General features: G+C 39.4%; 1 protein-coding gene across 12 annotated transcripts in view; it reads left to right on the forward strand.

Moving 5' to 3' along the window:
* TENM3 (teneurin transmembrane protein 3) overlaps positions 1–17,776 on the forward strand; it is a 350,102-nt gene that overhangs the window by 150,167 nt on the left and 182,159 nt on the right. The window contains exon 1 of one of the 12 annotated variants that reach the window (XM_033513526.1): positions 3,762–3,946. The exons of the other annotated variants lie outside the window; for them this stretch is intronic. Coding sequence (XP_033369417.1) covers positions 3,892–3,946 — 55 coding nt within the window. The 5' untranslated portion in view covers positions 3,762–3,891. Of the gene's footprint in view, positions 1–3,761; positions 3,947–17,776 lie in introns of those variants that run through there. 12 annotated transcript variants of the gene reach the window in all.

Genomic DNA, 17,776 nt, shown 5'->3' on the forward strand with positions numbered 1-17,776 from the left:
CCCCAGTAATTTAGTACAACTTTTCTGTTCCTTGTTGCCCTTTGATTGGCCTCTCCATGTAGTCATATAGCACATAACACAAAGATGGATTGTATGGCATTCTCTGCTGGGGAAAATCAACACATAGAGCAGGCTCACTGCCAAGATGCTCATAATTAAACTGTTGCTATGGACAGGATTACATCAATGTTTCTATCAATCATTTGCTGCAGTTTTGTGGCTATTTGTAGTTGGATTTTTCTTTTTAGGTTTTAGGTTTTATCATCCTTTTTCTTAACTTTCAGTTGAAGTGTTGCAGCATATAGAGGGAGATATAAATAAAAATAATTATTGAAAGATGAAGGGAAAAAGAAGGAGAAGCCAAATCTATCATTCAAAGACTATGTTTGAAGCCAATATTTTTTTTTGAGGTATTCACAGTATTTCAGCTATTAAAAATGGCCAGATGTGGTCATTTCCATTCACTGGTCATCATAGTCCTGTGACCTAAGAGTCTGGTGCAAAACTGCTATGATGTCATTACAGTCTGTATGGCCAGAGTGTTACAAGTTTACCTTAAAATGCTGTAAATTCAATAAAATGGCAGGTGTAATAGAAAAACAGCAGCAAAGCAGTTAAACTTTGCATTTTTCTTCTGTCCCCCATCCCTTCTGATTCATGTGCAATAAGTTGTGAGATGGCAGAATGACAGAATAGGATGAAGTACACTGATGGATTGGAACAGAGCTTGCTTGCTTGTGCTTCACCTGCTGCTGTATTGTTGCTACTGATATCCCCTATAACAATGATCTTTGGCAATTAATTCCCTTTGGTAGCACTCAAAGCATTTGGTGTTGGAGCTAACTAGTGTGCAGTGCATTAAATGTAGAGAGGTGCAGGATTACAGCCAAAATAAGGTAGTCTGAGTGGTAACAAATGATATCAAGTGCAGCTGAGATCACTGTACTGAGATAAACAGTGTGGTGTCACAAAATTGTCTCCCAGTTGACAAAACGATCCATATTTTATAGATTGCCTTAAAAATTGAAGGATGGAGTCAATTATAGCCAATTATGATGCTACATTTACTGGAGTAGTTTTTATATCCTTTGGGGAGAAATAAGGAAACGTTCAAGTCAGTCAGAAAACGCTTTTGCATTTGCCTCCCTGATTTATCTGAAGAGAGTTTTTTCCCCATTTCTTCAGGTGAAAACTGTGTATGAAAGCTGGGACTGTATTATCTTTAGGAAAATGGTTTTAGTTTCTTTAAGTCATTTTCACTTCTTTGCGTTGCGCAAAAAAAAATTATGGTAGATAATATGGCAAATCGAAGAAGAAAATTGAACATCAGCTCCCCCCAGTTATGTTTGGGTTTACTATAAAGGAATTGTAAAGGCAGCCTGGTCATGGCGAAGCCTGCTTAGTGCATGGTGACATGTTGAATTTGGCTCATTTCTTTCCCAAAGAGGAGCTTTCATGTCACTGAAGAAATACCAAGTAAATACTGCATATTTTCGTCTTCAGTCTGCTAAAGTGAAAATAAAGGAGCGAGACCATGAAATGGTTTGCTTTGACCCACGGTTGCTTTTTAGTGAATAGATGTAAAATGGGATAAAAAAGCAGTGTATTGAAGATGGACAGACAGATACTCATGTTCTTAAGAGATCTGAGAGGTCGCCTAAATGGCTGAGAGGCAAGCATTTATTTAATGGCATTTACTCTGTCATTTAGATTATCTCTTGCCTCTGTTTGGATTCCCAAGAAGCATATTGGGGAGCTGTGCAGTTTGTCTAGCTCGTGCTGTAGTACTGACCGTGAGGAGCAGATTCCCTTCCCTAGCAGAGCATGTTCTTGGTAATTAGTGGAAGATTCAGATATAAAGGTAAAGGTGTACTGAGAGATGAAAGCTGACAATAAACAAGTGGTTTGAGTAATGTTTCAAAGTGTTACCCTCCTCCTGTGTTCAGGATTTCATTCACTAGCTAACTTCAGAGGGTGACCTAGTACATGTGCCAATGACAAAAGCTACTTGTAACAATTCAGATCATGCTTTCTGCTTTATGAAATGGGATTGTAAAAATCCTCTCAAAAGAGGCATCTGAAATAGCATTAAAACACAGTTTCCCTTTGATAAGGTTTTAAGGCACTCATATGAAAAGTGACACTGCTTTGAGTAGCTCTATGTCAGCATTATGCAATGTGTTGCACATAAGTGACATTAATCCATTAGGGGTGTGAGGGTCATTTATTTTTCTCGTGAAATCATTAAATACCTTTATTGATTTCTGTTCAATCAGTTACATTCTGCTCAAATACAGTGATCTCTAGACATGCTAATAAGAGCTGTTTCTAGTAATGTTTATAAGCCACACTTTTAATGACAGATATTGCACTCAAAATAAATTATCATGCCTAAGTAAAACACTAAGGAGCTTAGGGAAGCTATAATATTGTGCTTTTTACAAATTACCTGAGCCTACTTTATTACAAAAAAGATGATTTTGTAATACAGATATTCTAAAATTATTAATTAACCATTGTCAGTACATTCTTTGCTTTTACTAATTGTACAAAATTAATTTAGATATGTTTGGACTGCTTCTGTTGCATGATGATAAAGCATCTTTTAAAAATCAAATGGAAACCCAGAAAACCTGTCATAGTAAATATAAAATTTTTAGTACAAGTTTTTATGCTGAAGGCTGTTTAAAACTTGGATCATAACAAATGCTCTACACTGGGATGGCATGTACTGGCTGTATTACTAGATTATTTTGTCATGTGAGGCAATGTGAGTGTATGAAAAGCTAGTAGATCAAATACAAGTCTGAGTACCTTTCTTCATTTTTTTCATGATGGAACCGATCTCTTAGGAGGAAGTACATGAGACTCAATTAAATATAACAGGTGTATCGTGCTGTATGAATGGATGCGTACTAGACAAAGGAAAAAAAAAAGATGGAAGACTAGTGATAGTCTTGTTAATTTTTGCAGTTATCTGATATTGTAGTTGTTGCTTGTTACCACACCTCTTCTTGCTTTTTTCCCTTTGGATGAAATCAGTTCCTCAGAGTAAATTGCCAGCTTTACCCTGAGCATAGCAAAAGCAGACTGGTACATTTATCTCTGCAGCCGAAATGTGAAGTTTTTGCTTCCAAGCAGTGAATTGCATCCTGCTGAGGAATTACTGTTTGGATTTTTGAGTTTCTTTTCTAGGAGCCTTAAGGGACTCTGACAGGTCTTGTCGAATAGCGTTGGTCATCCTTGTCTCAGACACCAAATGGTGCCAAGTACTGGCAAGTTTATTGCATTGTGTCTGGAGAAGCTGTTGTTCGCTCAGCATTTTCTTCATAGGATGCCTGCCTGATTTCATTGAAGGAAACCTGAACAAGGCTGTGTTATTAATGAATTATGACAAGCCTTTTGCCTGTCAGGCAGAGAGGTTCCTGCTATCTCCTTTTAAGACAAAAACATAATGGAAGATGCTCAGCTGGGCGAGCTCTCTGATGATACTCCTTAAGTGCTCATCCCAGGCTGATGCGAATACGCAGAGAGCCGTGAAGCTGCAAGTGGCAGCGTTTAATACCATCTCCCTCATAATGCCTGAATAATCTTCCGGAGAGCGATCACCGCGGCTGCCGTGAACGCGGCTATTTGTTTATTTTTCACCTTGTCCTGGCGGATTGCTGACCGAGCTGATCTGCTGTACTCGCGGGGCTGGCGGCGGGGGGGACACGGCGGCGTTTCCTTGCTCGCAGCGCCAGCGCTCTCCTGAGCGTGGCAGGATCGGCAGCCCGAGCCCGGCTCCCGAAGCCCAGCACACTGCCATGGGCTGGCTCCCGGGGCCACTCTGCGAGGGGAGCTGAGCAATGCTGGCGGAGGATGGCAAGGAGGCAGTGAGGGAGCCGACTTATGTTTTTCTTAATGGATGTTTGTGAGCAGGAAGGAGATGGCGTGGGCTGTCGGGGTGAGTTACGGAGCGCGTTCTGCGATCCCCCTCCGGTCGGGCGGCTCATTATGTTAAACAGTGCAGCTTTTAAAGTGCCGTAGCTCTCCTTTATGAGCCTTGGCCTTCATTTGCTGAAATGCTTCGAGTTCACAGTGCTCAAGTAATTTTGGAAACGGGATGTAATTACAAAGGTTTCTTATGCTTACCAACAGCTTTTTTGAACCAGTGTAATTATCATTACTTGTGGATACTGTAAATTGAATATCCCCTCCCTAATTACATTCAACTCAAGGGTTGGCTGCTTAAGCAGCCAAATAAGAAAAGTTCACCTGTTACTATAAATAGCAAATTGTTCTTTTAGTTCTGCTGACCTTTAAAGCAAAGCGCTTTTCACGATGTTGTCAGGTGTGCATTATAAAGACAGCTTGTAATTAGACTTGTAATGAGGAATTCTGTTAGAATGGCTTTCTGAAAACTTCATTTATTCAGTCTTTTCTAACTTCACGACAGAATTAAAGTTTCAGGGTGCCTTAGGACTTTTAAAGGGCTGGCTGCTATTTTGCTCCTCACCTGTTCTGCCGGTGATCTGTAGCTGCCCAGTGCTACTGCCAGTGCTCAAAGGCAGCAGCTGTAGCTGCAGCAACTTAGCCCTGCCCTTCAAAAACAACATGGGGTCAACAGAATGATTTATCTAGTGATCTAAGGGTTTCTGTGATTAATTAATGTTTCTTCTGTCACTTCAGGAGACAGATAGTGACTTAATTTGTTGTGGGCAGCAGAAGAGAGAGACAGACAGAGAAGTGGTGTTGCCTGATTTTGGTTTTCTTTGGTTAACTGCAGTCTTGCCGAAATGTCGTCTCAACTGATAGATGGACACAGAGCTTGAGTTAGTGAGTTGATGTGCCTGCCTTGAGTTCAGTCTGCATCCTGTCACAGCTTCACTAATTCTGTGCCTTGTCTTAAGAATACTGGAGGCATTCTGTGAGAGGTTTGATTGATTCTCGTTTACTTGTGGTGACTGAAATTTTTATTGTTTGGCTACCAGCTAATATTTACTTCACTTTCTTCATTCTGGTTTAATTAAGATCATACTGTTTATTTCTGTAGAAGCTTTTTTGTTAGTTGAGATAACTTACATTTTCAGAGCCCATCCTGCTGGTGTCCTTCATGATGTGTCTTTAAGACATGCTTGGACAGCACAAATTGAAAAGTGTCTTTGAAAAAGAAAGAAACTTCAATTACTTCAACAGTAGAAAATTACAGCTGTAGGGAAAGAATAAAAAAAATAAATATTTCATAGGGTAACACTATAACTTTTGAATGGAAATAATCACTAAGGGATTTTTAGTGAAATGTAGGGCTAAAACAAAGGCAAAAAATAATTTGCAACTTGGTCTGATTTAAATGTGTTATTTGTCCATCTGCAGCAACTCTTAGCTAACAGTTTAAACTAATTAAATACCCCCCATAGCTTCATTTCTTGTTGAAAAATACTCATGTTCATATTTGATGCATTTATGAGTTTAAAATTATGTGATAACTAATTTTCACAACACTGCTTTTTCTTTCAATGTATTCTCTGTCTTTATGTATTTATTCTATTACATGATAGGCAAAGCTACTATAAAGGGTGGTTATAGATTGTGGTGAGAATATATTTCTCCTAAACACAAGAGTGGGAATACATGAAGTAAACAGGCAATATTTTATGCAAGTAAATAGAGGATACACTATAGGTAGCCACTACTGACAGAATTTGTGTCTGATGTGCAGCAATCCAAATGAAAACCAGAACATTCTCGTGGCTCATAAAATTAGACAAAGATACAAGTAATAACTCCTCATTAGCACACAGGCAAACCCTTTCTTATAAAAGCAAGAAGAAGATGTAGTAGAGATGTGTAGAGATTAGCTAGAAATCTCAAGGCCTAGACATAATTTAGTTGTTCCCTGTTACAGGGCCTCAGTAGGTAAAAGTGATTTTCTATTGTCAAGCACCAAAAGACTGGTTCCAGCAGCATCTTGAGCAGGCTGTCTGATAGGGAAGAAAAGGAGGAAAATAGAGCAGGGAGTAACACAAGACTTGGAAAAATTTTAGTTTAAATTGTTTTTACTTACCCTATTGTTGGTACACTTGTACTAACCCTTAAGGCTTAAAACCTTGTCACTTCAAGATGACATGGCAAAATTATTTTAGTTGGCTGTATACTGCTGGAGTGAAGGCAAATCTTCAAACTTGTCCTTTCCCAGGGATTTCAAGTACTGGGTAAAGCTTGTGCACTTAGCAGTAGCTAAGTTTTTAATGCATAGCAATGCCTTATAATAAAGCTCATTGGTTGTATGTGTGTAATTCATCAACCTCTTTTTTGAATGGTTTATCTGCAAGTACATAGAAGATCCTGTCTCTTTGAGTTTTGGACACAGCCTCAGAGAAGAACTCTTGTGAAACTGAGATGCAGGCAGTGTTGAAACTGCTGTCTTTGTCCCCCTAATTACAGGTCACTCTTCTGTTTTAAGATGCTTTCTGTTTTGCTCCAATCTCTGTAAAAGTAAACACAAAATACTCAATGATGAACCATGTCCCCAAAACATATCAGTGGAAGAAGAGACAGTGTGTGAACTGAGTGACATTACAAAGTGGCATAATTGTGTTCTCTGCTTCGCTTCCTGTTCAGCTCCTAACAATACCTAATATTTGGGCTGCTTTCTTTTGGCAGCTGAGCACTGAGCTGACATTTTGATGGCACTATTTATTGTAACCTCAAGGTCTCACTCCTGAGCGATAATGTTCAGCTCAGAGCCCATCACAGTACATGTGAAGTTAAGGTTATATTTTCCCATGTGCATCACTCTACACTTATCCACACTGAATTTAATTTACCATTCCATTGTCTAGTCACTCAATTTCATAAGGTCCTGTGATTCTTCACCACTTGCCCTCATCCGTAGTGCCATGAATAAATTGGTATCATCTGCAAACGGTTGCTTCAGTGCTCAGCTACCTTTCCGGGTCAATTACAGGTATGGGAGGAGGAGCAGATCGCAGTGCAGATCCCTGTGGTATTTCACTGGTAGGCTTCCTTCACTATGCAGGTTTGACCATTTACCCCTAATTTCTGGTTATGTCTCTTAACCAGTCATGCTGCTGCGCAGAGACCTCTGTTTTGCCATGGGTGCTTAGTTTCTTTAAAAGTCTTTAGTAAAGTACTTATTAAAAGCTTTTTTGAAATTGATTGACTGGATCACTGGTTTCACATGTTTGTTTAAGCTATTTAAAGAATTGGGTTAATTTTGTAAGATTTCACTTAATGAAAACTCAAATTTGATTCTTCTTAGACCCCACTTAGGGCCCACTTAGTCTTTTTGCTATTATAGTTTCTATTAACTTCACTAGCATCCAGATATCAGGTTTGCAGGTTGCGGTTCCCTTGGAGCTTCTCTGGAACCTGTATTAGGATTTGGCAGCACATTAGCCACATTGGAGACCTCAGGTAGTAAGGCACTGTGGAGAGGGATAATCATTAGTAATTCAGTTATTCTCCCTATTCAGTTTGCACTCTCAGGTGAATGCTGTCTAGTGCCAGCCATTTCTTACTTCATTCACAGAAAAATTTAGTGTCTTTTTCCCCATACTTTCGTAGCACTCAGTAAAGAGTTCCTTGTTCCCACTTACATAATAAAAATAATTTTAATCATAAATTAAAACCAGATCAGTTGTTAAAAGCTGGATTTAAAAATTGCAAGTCTTCTGTTTGGTGTTTGATAGAATAATGCAAACAGCTGAAGAAACGGTAAGGTTTCATTCACAGAGAAGAAAATTCTCTAAATCCTGAAAATTTATAGAGTTGTTGTTTCAGTTATATAAATCTGAGATGTTATTTCAAACCGTGGTCCTCTAGAAAGGAAGCAGTATTTTTAATTTTGGCAATTTATTTTTATTGAAAATATGTATGGCCTTTATCAGTAATTGTCAATCTTAAATTATATTAGACAAATTTTAGCTCGTGGGTAATAAATGTGTGACAGCACCATGTGTGGTTTCTGAAAGAAGCTTTTGTCATATTTAATTTTGGGCGAATATTCATTTGACATTCCTCATTACGCAGCTCCCATTCAAAGCTGAATAAAAAAAGTGACTTAAGGATACTTTTGGGGTCACAATCTACCATTTCTTTGGACAAAGCTATTTCAGTGTTTGTATTATATATTCAGATTTTAGGGATTTGGAAATGGGTTTTAGTCACACTAGGCTTAAATGTTGACTCCATCAAGTTTCTGAGCTCTTAACTCCCTTAAGTGGAGTTCTTACTCCACAAGGCAGAAGAGTATTGCAGGTGAAATCCTTGACAGCAGGTCCTTTTGCTTCTTGAAAGCAAAGAGCAGTAAAGCTTTCAGGTATCTGTGGAAGCATAGCCATGATTTTACTGCAGAGCTCTGCTGAGGACATCTCTGTCCCACTCAGTCCATGGAGGCAGAGCAAGAGACTGTTCTTGTGTTTTTATCTTAGGGAAATGGGCTTTGTGGTCCTTTATAGAGTCCCATATGATGGGAAAACTGGCAGCTCTGATCCTCCGACTTCCCTCTCCTCTGTGTTTCACATCCTGTCAGTCCTCAGTGGGAGAAATGACAGATTCCCTTTTTCTTCTGCCATGGGCGTTCAGGGGCATGAGATCTGATTCATCACAGACACGCCACTCAAGCTGATACTTCCATTATGCTCACATTGGAGGAATGAGAAAAGAATACTGTTGTAACTGGGATTACAGCATTTTTCCAGTTATGCATAAAGACTTTGCCAATTATAGGAAGAAACAATTTTTATATTGGCATATTTTCAGTTTGTCAAGGTGAAAGTAGGTGAGGTGAAGAGGGAGAAAAACAGGGCAAAAATCACTAGTTAATGAGATAAAATGAATTTTACAAATAATACATGGAACTAACATGATGTACATTTAATGTAAACAGTTTGGCAGGCAATGATTAAATGAAAATTTACCTGTAGGACTGAGAACTGTTTACGCGGGACTCACTCCTGCTTACTCCCACTTACGTGGGACTGCTTGATAGTGATTTTTGTCTTTCACTGTTGAGAATTACTGTGGACAGACCAGAAAACTGAAGTACCATCATAATTCCTCACTAGCACAAGGAAATAGCGTGTAAAAGAACTGTCAAGTTCTAGTCCAAGCCTACTTTTTTAATGCTAAGTATGTGCACTTTACAGAATTGCAGGTTTCAGGAAGATTTCACCACATCTCTCCCCACTGTATTCATTTGTCTGGGGAAATCCTTTTGGTTTTGCCTTCTGAAAGATCTCTTTGGCAGTATTTTGGCAGTATCAGAAACAGGGCAAAGAACAAGTTGGATATCAGTGCTTGGACATTGGCAAGACCCTGCTGTCAGATTTTGTATTGAGGAAAAAAATTCCTCGCAGGTCTGAATGACAAAAAGCTTTGAGGCCTTTCATCTTAGGTTGTGCTTTTAGGCAGCATCACCTGCCAGGATTACAGAGACACATTACAGCCATGTTAAATCTAGTTCATTACAGGGATCTTGAGCATTGGTCTCCTAAGGACTAACAGCTATATAAAAAAAATTTGAAAAAGTGTAGGAGAGAAACTCTTAAATAAGAGAGTTTTTAAAGTGTGCTTCAAACAAAATGGATATAGAAGAAGAGACAAAGTGCTTAGAAAAAAACAAAACAAAACAAAAAAACCAGAAAAGTGAAAGTTGAAGTATGGATGATAAGAGGCATTATGTAGAGGATGGTCTGGTCTTCAGAGATTTCTGAAGATATGCCAGGGACAGGCATGAGCTGTAGATGCATACTAGCATACCAGCAGTTCATGACAGCTGATTTAGTACTAACATTGCCTTCTTCGTACATAGCATATCAAACATAAGACTTGTGTATATCCATACATACTTTTTGACACATGCATGGAGTTTCTCTAAGACAACAATATCGATATTTAGATCTGATATCAGGCTTGGTTTTTTCTGGCCACAAACTGGCCATTTGTACTTCCTTTCTAAGTATATAATCCCAATGATTATAGCAATAATAATGAAGCATTGTGGATGGAAGTGCTCTTGGAGTTTCTGTAGTGTGTAAGAGACCTCAAGATAAGCAACAAAGCTTGATCTATTTTCAGACCTCCTATGGAGAGAGCAGCTACAGAATGCACAGTTAAACTGGGAGTGACTGTGAAATTATTTCAGTAGGTGACTTAAAATCCAGATAATTTATGTAGGGAATTTTTTTCTGAGTTTTCTTTCAGGGAGTTTAGGGAGGCACAAGTCACAGCCTGTGTGACAGAAAGATTTGCAATCGTGGTTAATTCAGTCAGTTGTCTGCTGCCCTTCAAGTCCTCACTGAAGTCTTTTGATGATTGGCCTCCTTTCCTCAAGCTCCCACTTCTTCAATGCGCAGCAGCAGGCCAGCCTAACTCACAGCCAGCATGCTTTCTGATCCAGAAAGGCTTTTGGTGACGAGGGTAACCAAGGCCAAGTAGTGTGAATTATTCTTCAGTCATAGTCTGCTCCAAGCTGTCCTCTTTCCTGGCAGCAAGGGAGCAGGCAGGGACTGCTTTGGGCACAAACCCAGAGGTAATGCACATGCAGAATAGCCATTGTGTGTAGTTTAGTAAATCCAGCTTTTCTGGATCCACCCTACTTGGCTGGATCTTTACAGCCTGCAGACAGTGCTGCTCTTGCTGTGGTGTGGAGCTGAACCCCACTGTGGTAGCTGACATGGCTTGATGTGTGTGTTGCTAAATGTACCATCATTTCACTGGTGAGACTGAGAGTAATTTCTGAACTTCACTAGTGTAGGCACTGGCTACCTAAAATGTAGACTGGAAGATCAACTAGCAGATTCCTCCTTTTTGCCTGTTTATTTTAGGTCTTAATAGACTTAAGTATTTCAGGACTCTGTAGTAAAATAAATGCCTGAGGGAGTCTGAAATGTTCACACATAACTAGGGCTGGCAGGAGAACAAGAATTCAGTGTCATGAAAAATTCAGCAGGCTTGGCATTCATCTTGATGAGGAACTAAACACAGTTCTTCAGATTTTAATGAAAAATAAAAGAGGGAGAACAAGTTGCTCTGCTATTAGCTGCAGGCTTATTAGCTGGGGCACTCACCTGGAAGGTAGGAGACAGACTTAATCCTCTGGCCTGAATCAAGCAAAACATTCAAGTATCTTTTCTCTGGTTAGCTGCTGTCTCTGCTGATTTGTCACCCTTACATCACCCCAAAGTTGGGGATACCATCTGAGATACCTCTTCAGTAGCAGGTGGGAATAAAGGTACTTCTGGGTGTCTTCTGGTGTTGAAGAGTCAGCAGTTCGTATTGGTGAGTGGTTGTGGGACAGTCCATGAGAGCTGCCCAACTGTGTCTACTTAGCCTATTGGTTTTTAAACATGTCTTGAGTTCGCTTGAAAAGTAAGCAATGACATTACCAATATTACCTGTGTCTTTATGTTATCCCATATGCATGTCCCAAAGCGCTGTAAATAATTTATACATTTATTTTAGTATGCTTGTGGTTTACATTAAATGGCATAATTCATTAACTAGTGCTACAATCAACATGCCAACACGTTCTTGTCTTGATAATTTTTAATGGTATTTTAGTGGAAGAAATTATTGAATTTGTAACAGAAAAGGTATCTGAAGCTTTTTAATTGTGATGTGATGGAAAATAAAGTGTCCATTAAGTAAATAAAAAACTAAGGAAGAAGGTAGAGATTTCCTTAGTTGTAAAAGGGAAGGCCAAGACATTGGGAAGCCTTGTCTTTAGGAGGTCACAGGTGCAGGTGGCGCTGCCTTGACTTCACATATATTGTGCAGTTCTCAGAGGTTTGTTGCCTGACAGATTTGCAGCATTCAGTTCATAACCTTTGCAGGGGATAGGAGGCATGCAAGATAAAAATACAGTATTTTGCAAAGCAAACAGGAGAGAGAACATACACTCCTGCCCTCACACTCGGATCCTGGTAGGAGATGCCTGAAGTAAGAAGATAATTTGATGCACTCTGTCCAGTAAACTTTACATTCAACTCACATGACAACCCCTCCTTCAAAGGCTGTTTTTTTGTTTTGTTTTTATAGATAACATCAATGAAGACTATTTTGAGCTGGGGGTGGGAAGGGAAGATCTGAATGCATTTAATCCAATAGATTCCATGAAAAGACACTGTGACCATAAAAACATCAAAAAAGCAGTTGTGTATTATTGTTTCTAATGAATTGTTTGCTGCTTTTTCTGCTAATCAGGCATTTTCATAAATGTATTTTCCTTCCAAATGGATATGTTGTTATTCCCATGGAGCAGCTGCAGTAACATATCGTATTGCATGTTAGGATTTTTTCTTTCAAATGGAATGATGTATGAGTCATTTATGCCTAAAACATAGTAAAACTTATTATGCTATCGTTCATACCACATCTTCTGAAGTAAATAGATCAAAAAAGACACTTGCAGTGAAAGTTGGATTCCTGAGAGTTTGTATAGGCTGACAAATATTACGGGCTAATGCATCATTTTTATTCAGAAGAAATTTGTGTGTGGTTCTTAATATCACTGCCTGCTCACCTCAGCACATATAATCTTACCATCAGTGTGGCAGAAGGCTTTGTATTAAACTGCATTGATTAACAGCCTCCTCTAGTCACAGGATCTGACTTTGAGGTATCCTGTGATTTGTTTTCTGCTTGTGCATGTAAAGATTCTGACCAAGAATTGACTTTGCAGGCTGTGGTAGCTGCATCAGAAAACATATAATGAATGAATATTTTGAGCACTACCATATCTCAAAGATAAATAACAAACACATACAAAACACAAAAAAAAGGCATCTCAGATAACTGAGCAAGAGAGCTAAGACTATTGTTTGTCTTTATCTCTTCATGTAGAAACCATGATGTTAAGTAGGAGGCTGATTTAAGTTCTGTGTAGTAACAGCAACTGCACCAGAAAACTGTATGCGTGTTAGGCATTAACATGCCAAAGAACAAAATTAATGAAATGTGGGTAAAGATGGTTTCAATTCTGTGTTTCTTTTTTTCTCCATGTTTATAAAGTGCATTTTATGACATGTGATCATTTCAGAATGAACGTCTTTTAAGCGTTCCTGCATAATCTCTTCCTTACATAGTGCTGCACTATGAAGCATCATATAAAATTAGTTATTTTGTGTTGATATGAATGCAGACCAAGTCAAGCCATTAGTTGGGTTTCTCAGGAGCTGCTTTCATAATTGGTTGCATTATATCTTTTCATAAAAAAGGCATGTAATCTTGGCCAAGAACCTGTTAAAAAGTGTCTATTTTAGAAGAGAAAAAAGCCTAGTCAAGTAAGAAATTTGTTCATGTCTTTTCTTATCAGTAAGTACTTTGGTAGATGTTTTGGCAGTAGCGATTCATAAAGGTTGGTAGGAGGGTGTGGAGAGTCTTGGAAAGCACGTGCCATAATGTGTGTGGGGAATTTTAGTTTTACAGGACAGGGCTTCCAGACCAGTTGTTCTAAATGCTTTCTGTGTAATAACTGGTTTTCATCTGGCAGCTTTTACTGGTACTGAGGGGGCATCTTGAAAGTAGAATATGTCAACATTAATAATTTTTCAGGAACTCAGAGATTTGTAGATCTTCTACTGGCAATCCTACTGTTTAACTGAAGAGCAGTTGTTTCAGAGTTTACAAAGCACTCAGACAGCAATTTCCTTTCATCTCTTTTCAAAGAGATGGATAACCTCTGCCTGCTGGCAGATATGGGTGTCCTAGCTGGCGTGTCCCTTGTCCCTGGACCAAGGCCCAAGGATTCTGGAAGCAGCTTGGTAAAGAGGGTTGGCTCCACTTAAGCATAAACAAGTATTTTCTCTATTTTGGAATTTTCCCCAAATCTTTTGGTCCTTTTCTATTTTCTTTGAGATAAAACCTCTTCACGGTAACTGGTGTGGTTTGCTTTACTTCAGTTTTTGCTATTCTGAAGTGGTCGACTTGGCAAAGAAATAAAGATTATGATATTACTGCTGGATTTTGTAGCTAATATTTCATTAAACTTTATTAGAACACCCTTTTGTTCATCAGCTCATAACTTTATGAAAAGCACTTTTGGACTGAAATTTTCTGTGTTTAGTCTGAGGCCAAAGATATTTTTTTACCTCCATTCAGCACTTTCTGACCTACCGAAGCTAATGTGAGGGGTTTGTATATTTGTTTAAGAACTGCTAAGTCTGTATTCTTTTGAACTTGTATGAATAACTAACCCTATTTTAAATTTATGGTTTTAAATTGTACATATTACTAGAGCACTTATCCAGTCCTGCCAAGTGTAAACACAGATAAAATGTAAAAAAATTAAAAGCTATAAAATAAAGGGTTTATATAAATAGTCAAAATACATTCTATTTTAGATAGCAATAATTTCTTAGAGTGGAAGTGTGACTAAAAATATGCAACGTTGTAGCACTTGACAAAATTTGCTCATCAGCTAATACATTACTGCTTATATATTAAGGCAAAAATAAGGGACTTTGTGGGGTTTTTGTTTAACACTGAACTTCCAGAGACACATAAATACAGAGTCCAGATATCTCTCAGTTCTCAGTACCATATAGATTTTATTGTTCTTGGTTTTCTAAGTAATTCCTCAACGAGGTTTTGTCAAAAATCTGGCCCCAAAATGCCACCTCTGGCCCATTTCAACACTGCTGCCTTAGCAGCTTTGGTAGTGAGCTGACTTCAGTGATCATGCAGTGGGTTTTCATTTAAGCTTTCCAGCTTCTTGCCAGTGGTGGTCTATTTGTTTCTAAAGTAGAAACATTTTCTCCACATGGGCAAAACTGATAAGTTCTCTTCCAGCAGAGAAATAAATTACATACTAGATGTAATGAGACATCAATGTCCAGTAAATGTCCCGTTGCTTGTGAGAGTGGTACTGTGTGAGACAACAGTCAATAATTTTCTGGTAATTCTCTAATTCATCCCCTCCCCAAAATTCCATTGTTAAGGAGTTACATTTAATGTAGCAGAAAAAAGCCCTAACAAGAAATAGAACTTGAAAGTGCTGCAGGAAGGGAAGAGCTTTTGATAATGAAGCAACAAGGAACTAACAAAAATACCTGAATTTGTAGTGTTACCTTCAGGCCCTTCAAGACATCACCGCTGGTTAGGTAAGTTTGATGTTTCATTGGCAGGACTGATTTCTCCTTTATCACTGCTAAATGTGTGCTTTTGTAGGCATGGTGTGATTCTTTAGTATTATGGGAAATTTTATTGCTTTGCCTCAGTTTATTGGGAGAAGGCAGGGAGCAGCAGCATGATGTTCTAGTGCAGCTGGAAGGCTCTGGCAGTAGTGCTGCTCATTCTGATGGCTGCTCGACATTGTGCTGGTCCCTGCTGAGCCATGCTGAGGGGCACACAGAGCTCATGGGGGAGTGTGTGCCACTGTCTGGGGCAGCTTGCAATCAGAAGCCTGGTGAAGATGGCAGCAGTCACTGTATCCTGCCTTCTTCTCCTTCTCCTCCTTCTTCTCCTTTTCTTTTGCAATGCCACAGCTCTGTCTTTTGAAATAGCTACAATCCAAAAAACACAGCTCACAGGGATATAAATAACCACACTAAAAGAACTAATTGGTTAGAGCATGGTGCTAATAACACCAAGGTCATGGGTTTGATTCCCATATGGGCCATTTAATTGAGACAGGCTTGGTGATCCTTGTGGGTTTCTTCCAACTCAGAATATTCTGTGATTCTTGGGAATAATAAAAAATAGGATTATTTTTGTAAGTAAGGTTTATAGAACTCTTCTTCAGCAGTTTGTTGCTCTTTGTTCACATCTATCAAAATCTCTTTAAATTGCTATGTTTCCTTCTGTGAAAACGAGACATATTCTTGGTCTGCAAGCAGAAGCAATTTGATGTCATTAAGAGGTTCTCTGGATTTTTTTTTTCAAAGATGTTGTTCCCTTTATGGCAGACTGCATGGCAGTGGCCACACTGGTACCAAAAGCAGGCAGAACTGGTATCCCTGTCATTTCTTAGATTGGTTTTCTCATATAGGACCCAGTAAAATTAAGAAAACCAAATTTAGTTAATTAGTATTTGATTTCACTCCTTTATGCTGCTTACAGGAGTGGCAGGAATGAGGGTGGGAAATTACCTGATTCTAAAAACTGAATGATTTGGGAATCATTCTCAGAAGGTTTATTTCTGCTTTAAGAAGCCTCTCTCCCACTCCCTTCCAAAAAAATCTTCACGTTATTTTGTTTCTTCAAGATGCATTTCCTGTCCTATTCCAAAAAGATATTTTCTTCCCCCCAATTTAGCCCAGAGCAACTGTGAAAATACGAAGTCTATTGACTATCACTGAGTCACGTTGGAAGAATGATAAACCAGATGTGACATGGCTCAATCCACTTCACCTCTAATAATAAAAAGTCATGGATAGGAAGAACAAAAGATTTCTTCAAAGGTTACTTTTATAGGTGATTACTCTTTATGAATTGTCATCTGAAAGAGTATCAGCATCCAGAAAAATTAGTCTTTTACAAAGGTCAGGATTGGGAGTGGAAACTTGGTAAACACTTCAGCATCATTGCTGAGTGAATACAAGACAGACTCAGAGTGGCTATCCTTCCTACATTGATTATAGTGTCTGCCAGCTGCTCCATTTTTGACGCTTGGTTCCATTTCTGGAAATGCAGGAAAAAGAAAAAGCCCTGGTGGGTTTTTTTTTTCCCTGGTTTTAGCTTGTGTCTGTGGCGTGTTTATAGTTTGGGTTTTTTGAACATGAAAATCCTGGCAGGTTTTTGAGAAGGGATGGTTTCTTTCTTACAGCACTGCATAATGCTTAGTTTGTTTTGCTGTGAATCAAAGATTAGCAAGTAGAAAGAATGACTGGTTGCACATTCCCACTACCCTAGAGATCTCTCCTGCCTTTTCCCTGCCCCCACATAGTGGTCAGTGAAGCAGGAGGCCCGGGCAGATGTGCACAGCCATGTAGGGCTCTGACTGAGGCAGAAGTGATTGGCCATGCACGGGTGCCTTCTGCATTGCACAGGTGCACAGCTGTGCACGTGTGCCTGCGTGTAGAGCAACCATGCAGCTCTTGGCCACCCTTGAGCAAGCACCAACTGTGGTGGTAGGAAAGGGCCAGGTCTGTGGCCAAGTTACACAGGACCCAGATGAGGTCCCCAGGAGCTTCCCTGAGTGCACAGTCCAAGTGCTACACGCCATTGGAGACCTTTTGGCTGTGATGCTCCAGCTACTGTGTGCTGGCTGCCAGGGCCTGCAAGTTGGTTGCAAGTGGTACTTGGCTGGGCTAAAAGGGCGAGTGTGCGACTTGTACAGCTGGGTTGGTGGTTGAGCTGGTGTCTCCTTGTCCTGGCTGTGCTGTAAGAGACTCCCATCACAAGGCAGAGGAGTCTGAATCCCAGCAGATGCTCTAAATGGAGAGGTGACATTTTCATGTGAGAACTTCTACGTCTCAAGTGAAGATAGGAGTTAATCGGAATATTTTGCAATCTGGCGTTGGTTTCAGCTTGCTTCTGTCCAAAACTGCACCCCCATCCCCCCAAAAAAGAGGAATGTTTTTCTAAAAATACAGAGACCTATCACTTAAAATGATTTTCTGAGTAGAATGAAGATTTTCACTCTTCTGAAAATAGCTCTCTGTTGCATTCCAGTATTATGCATGCCCACTTTTAATTAATACTGGGGAAAATAAACTGGAGAATCAGTTGAGCTGAGCAGAATAGCTCCTTAAAAATAAACCCTGGATGCTAGAGATGCTTGAGGTTTTGCTTCAGCTTATGGACTTTCTGCCTAGGTGAGTGGACCTTT

Source organism: Parus major, chromosome 4 (assembly GCF_001522545.3).
Source record: "Parus major isolate Abel chromosome 4, Parus_major1.1, whole genome shotgun sequence".
NCBI lineage: Eukaryota > Metazoa > Chordata > Aves > Passeriformes > Paridae > Parus > Parus major.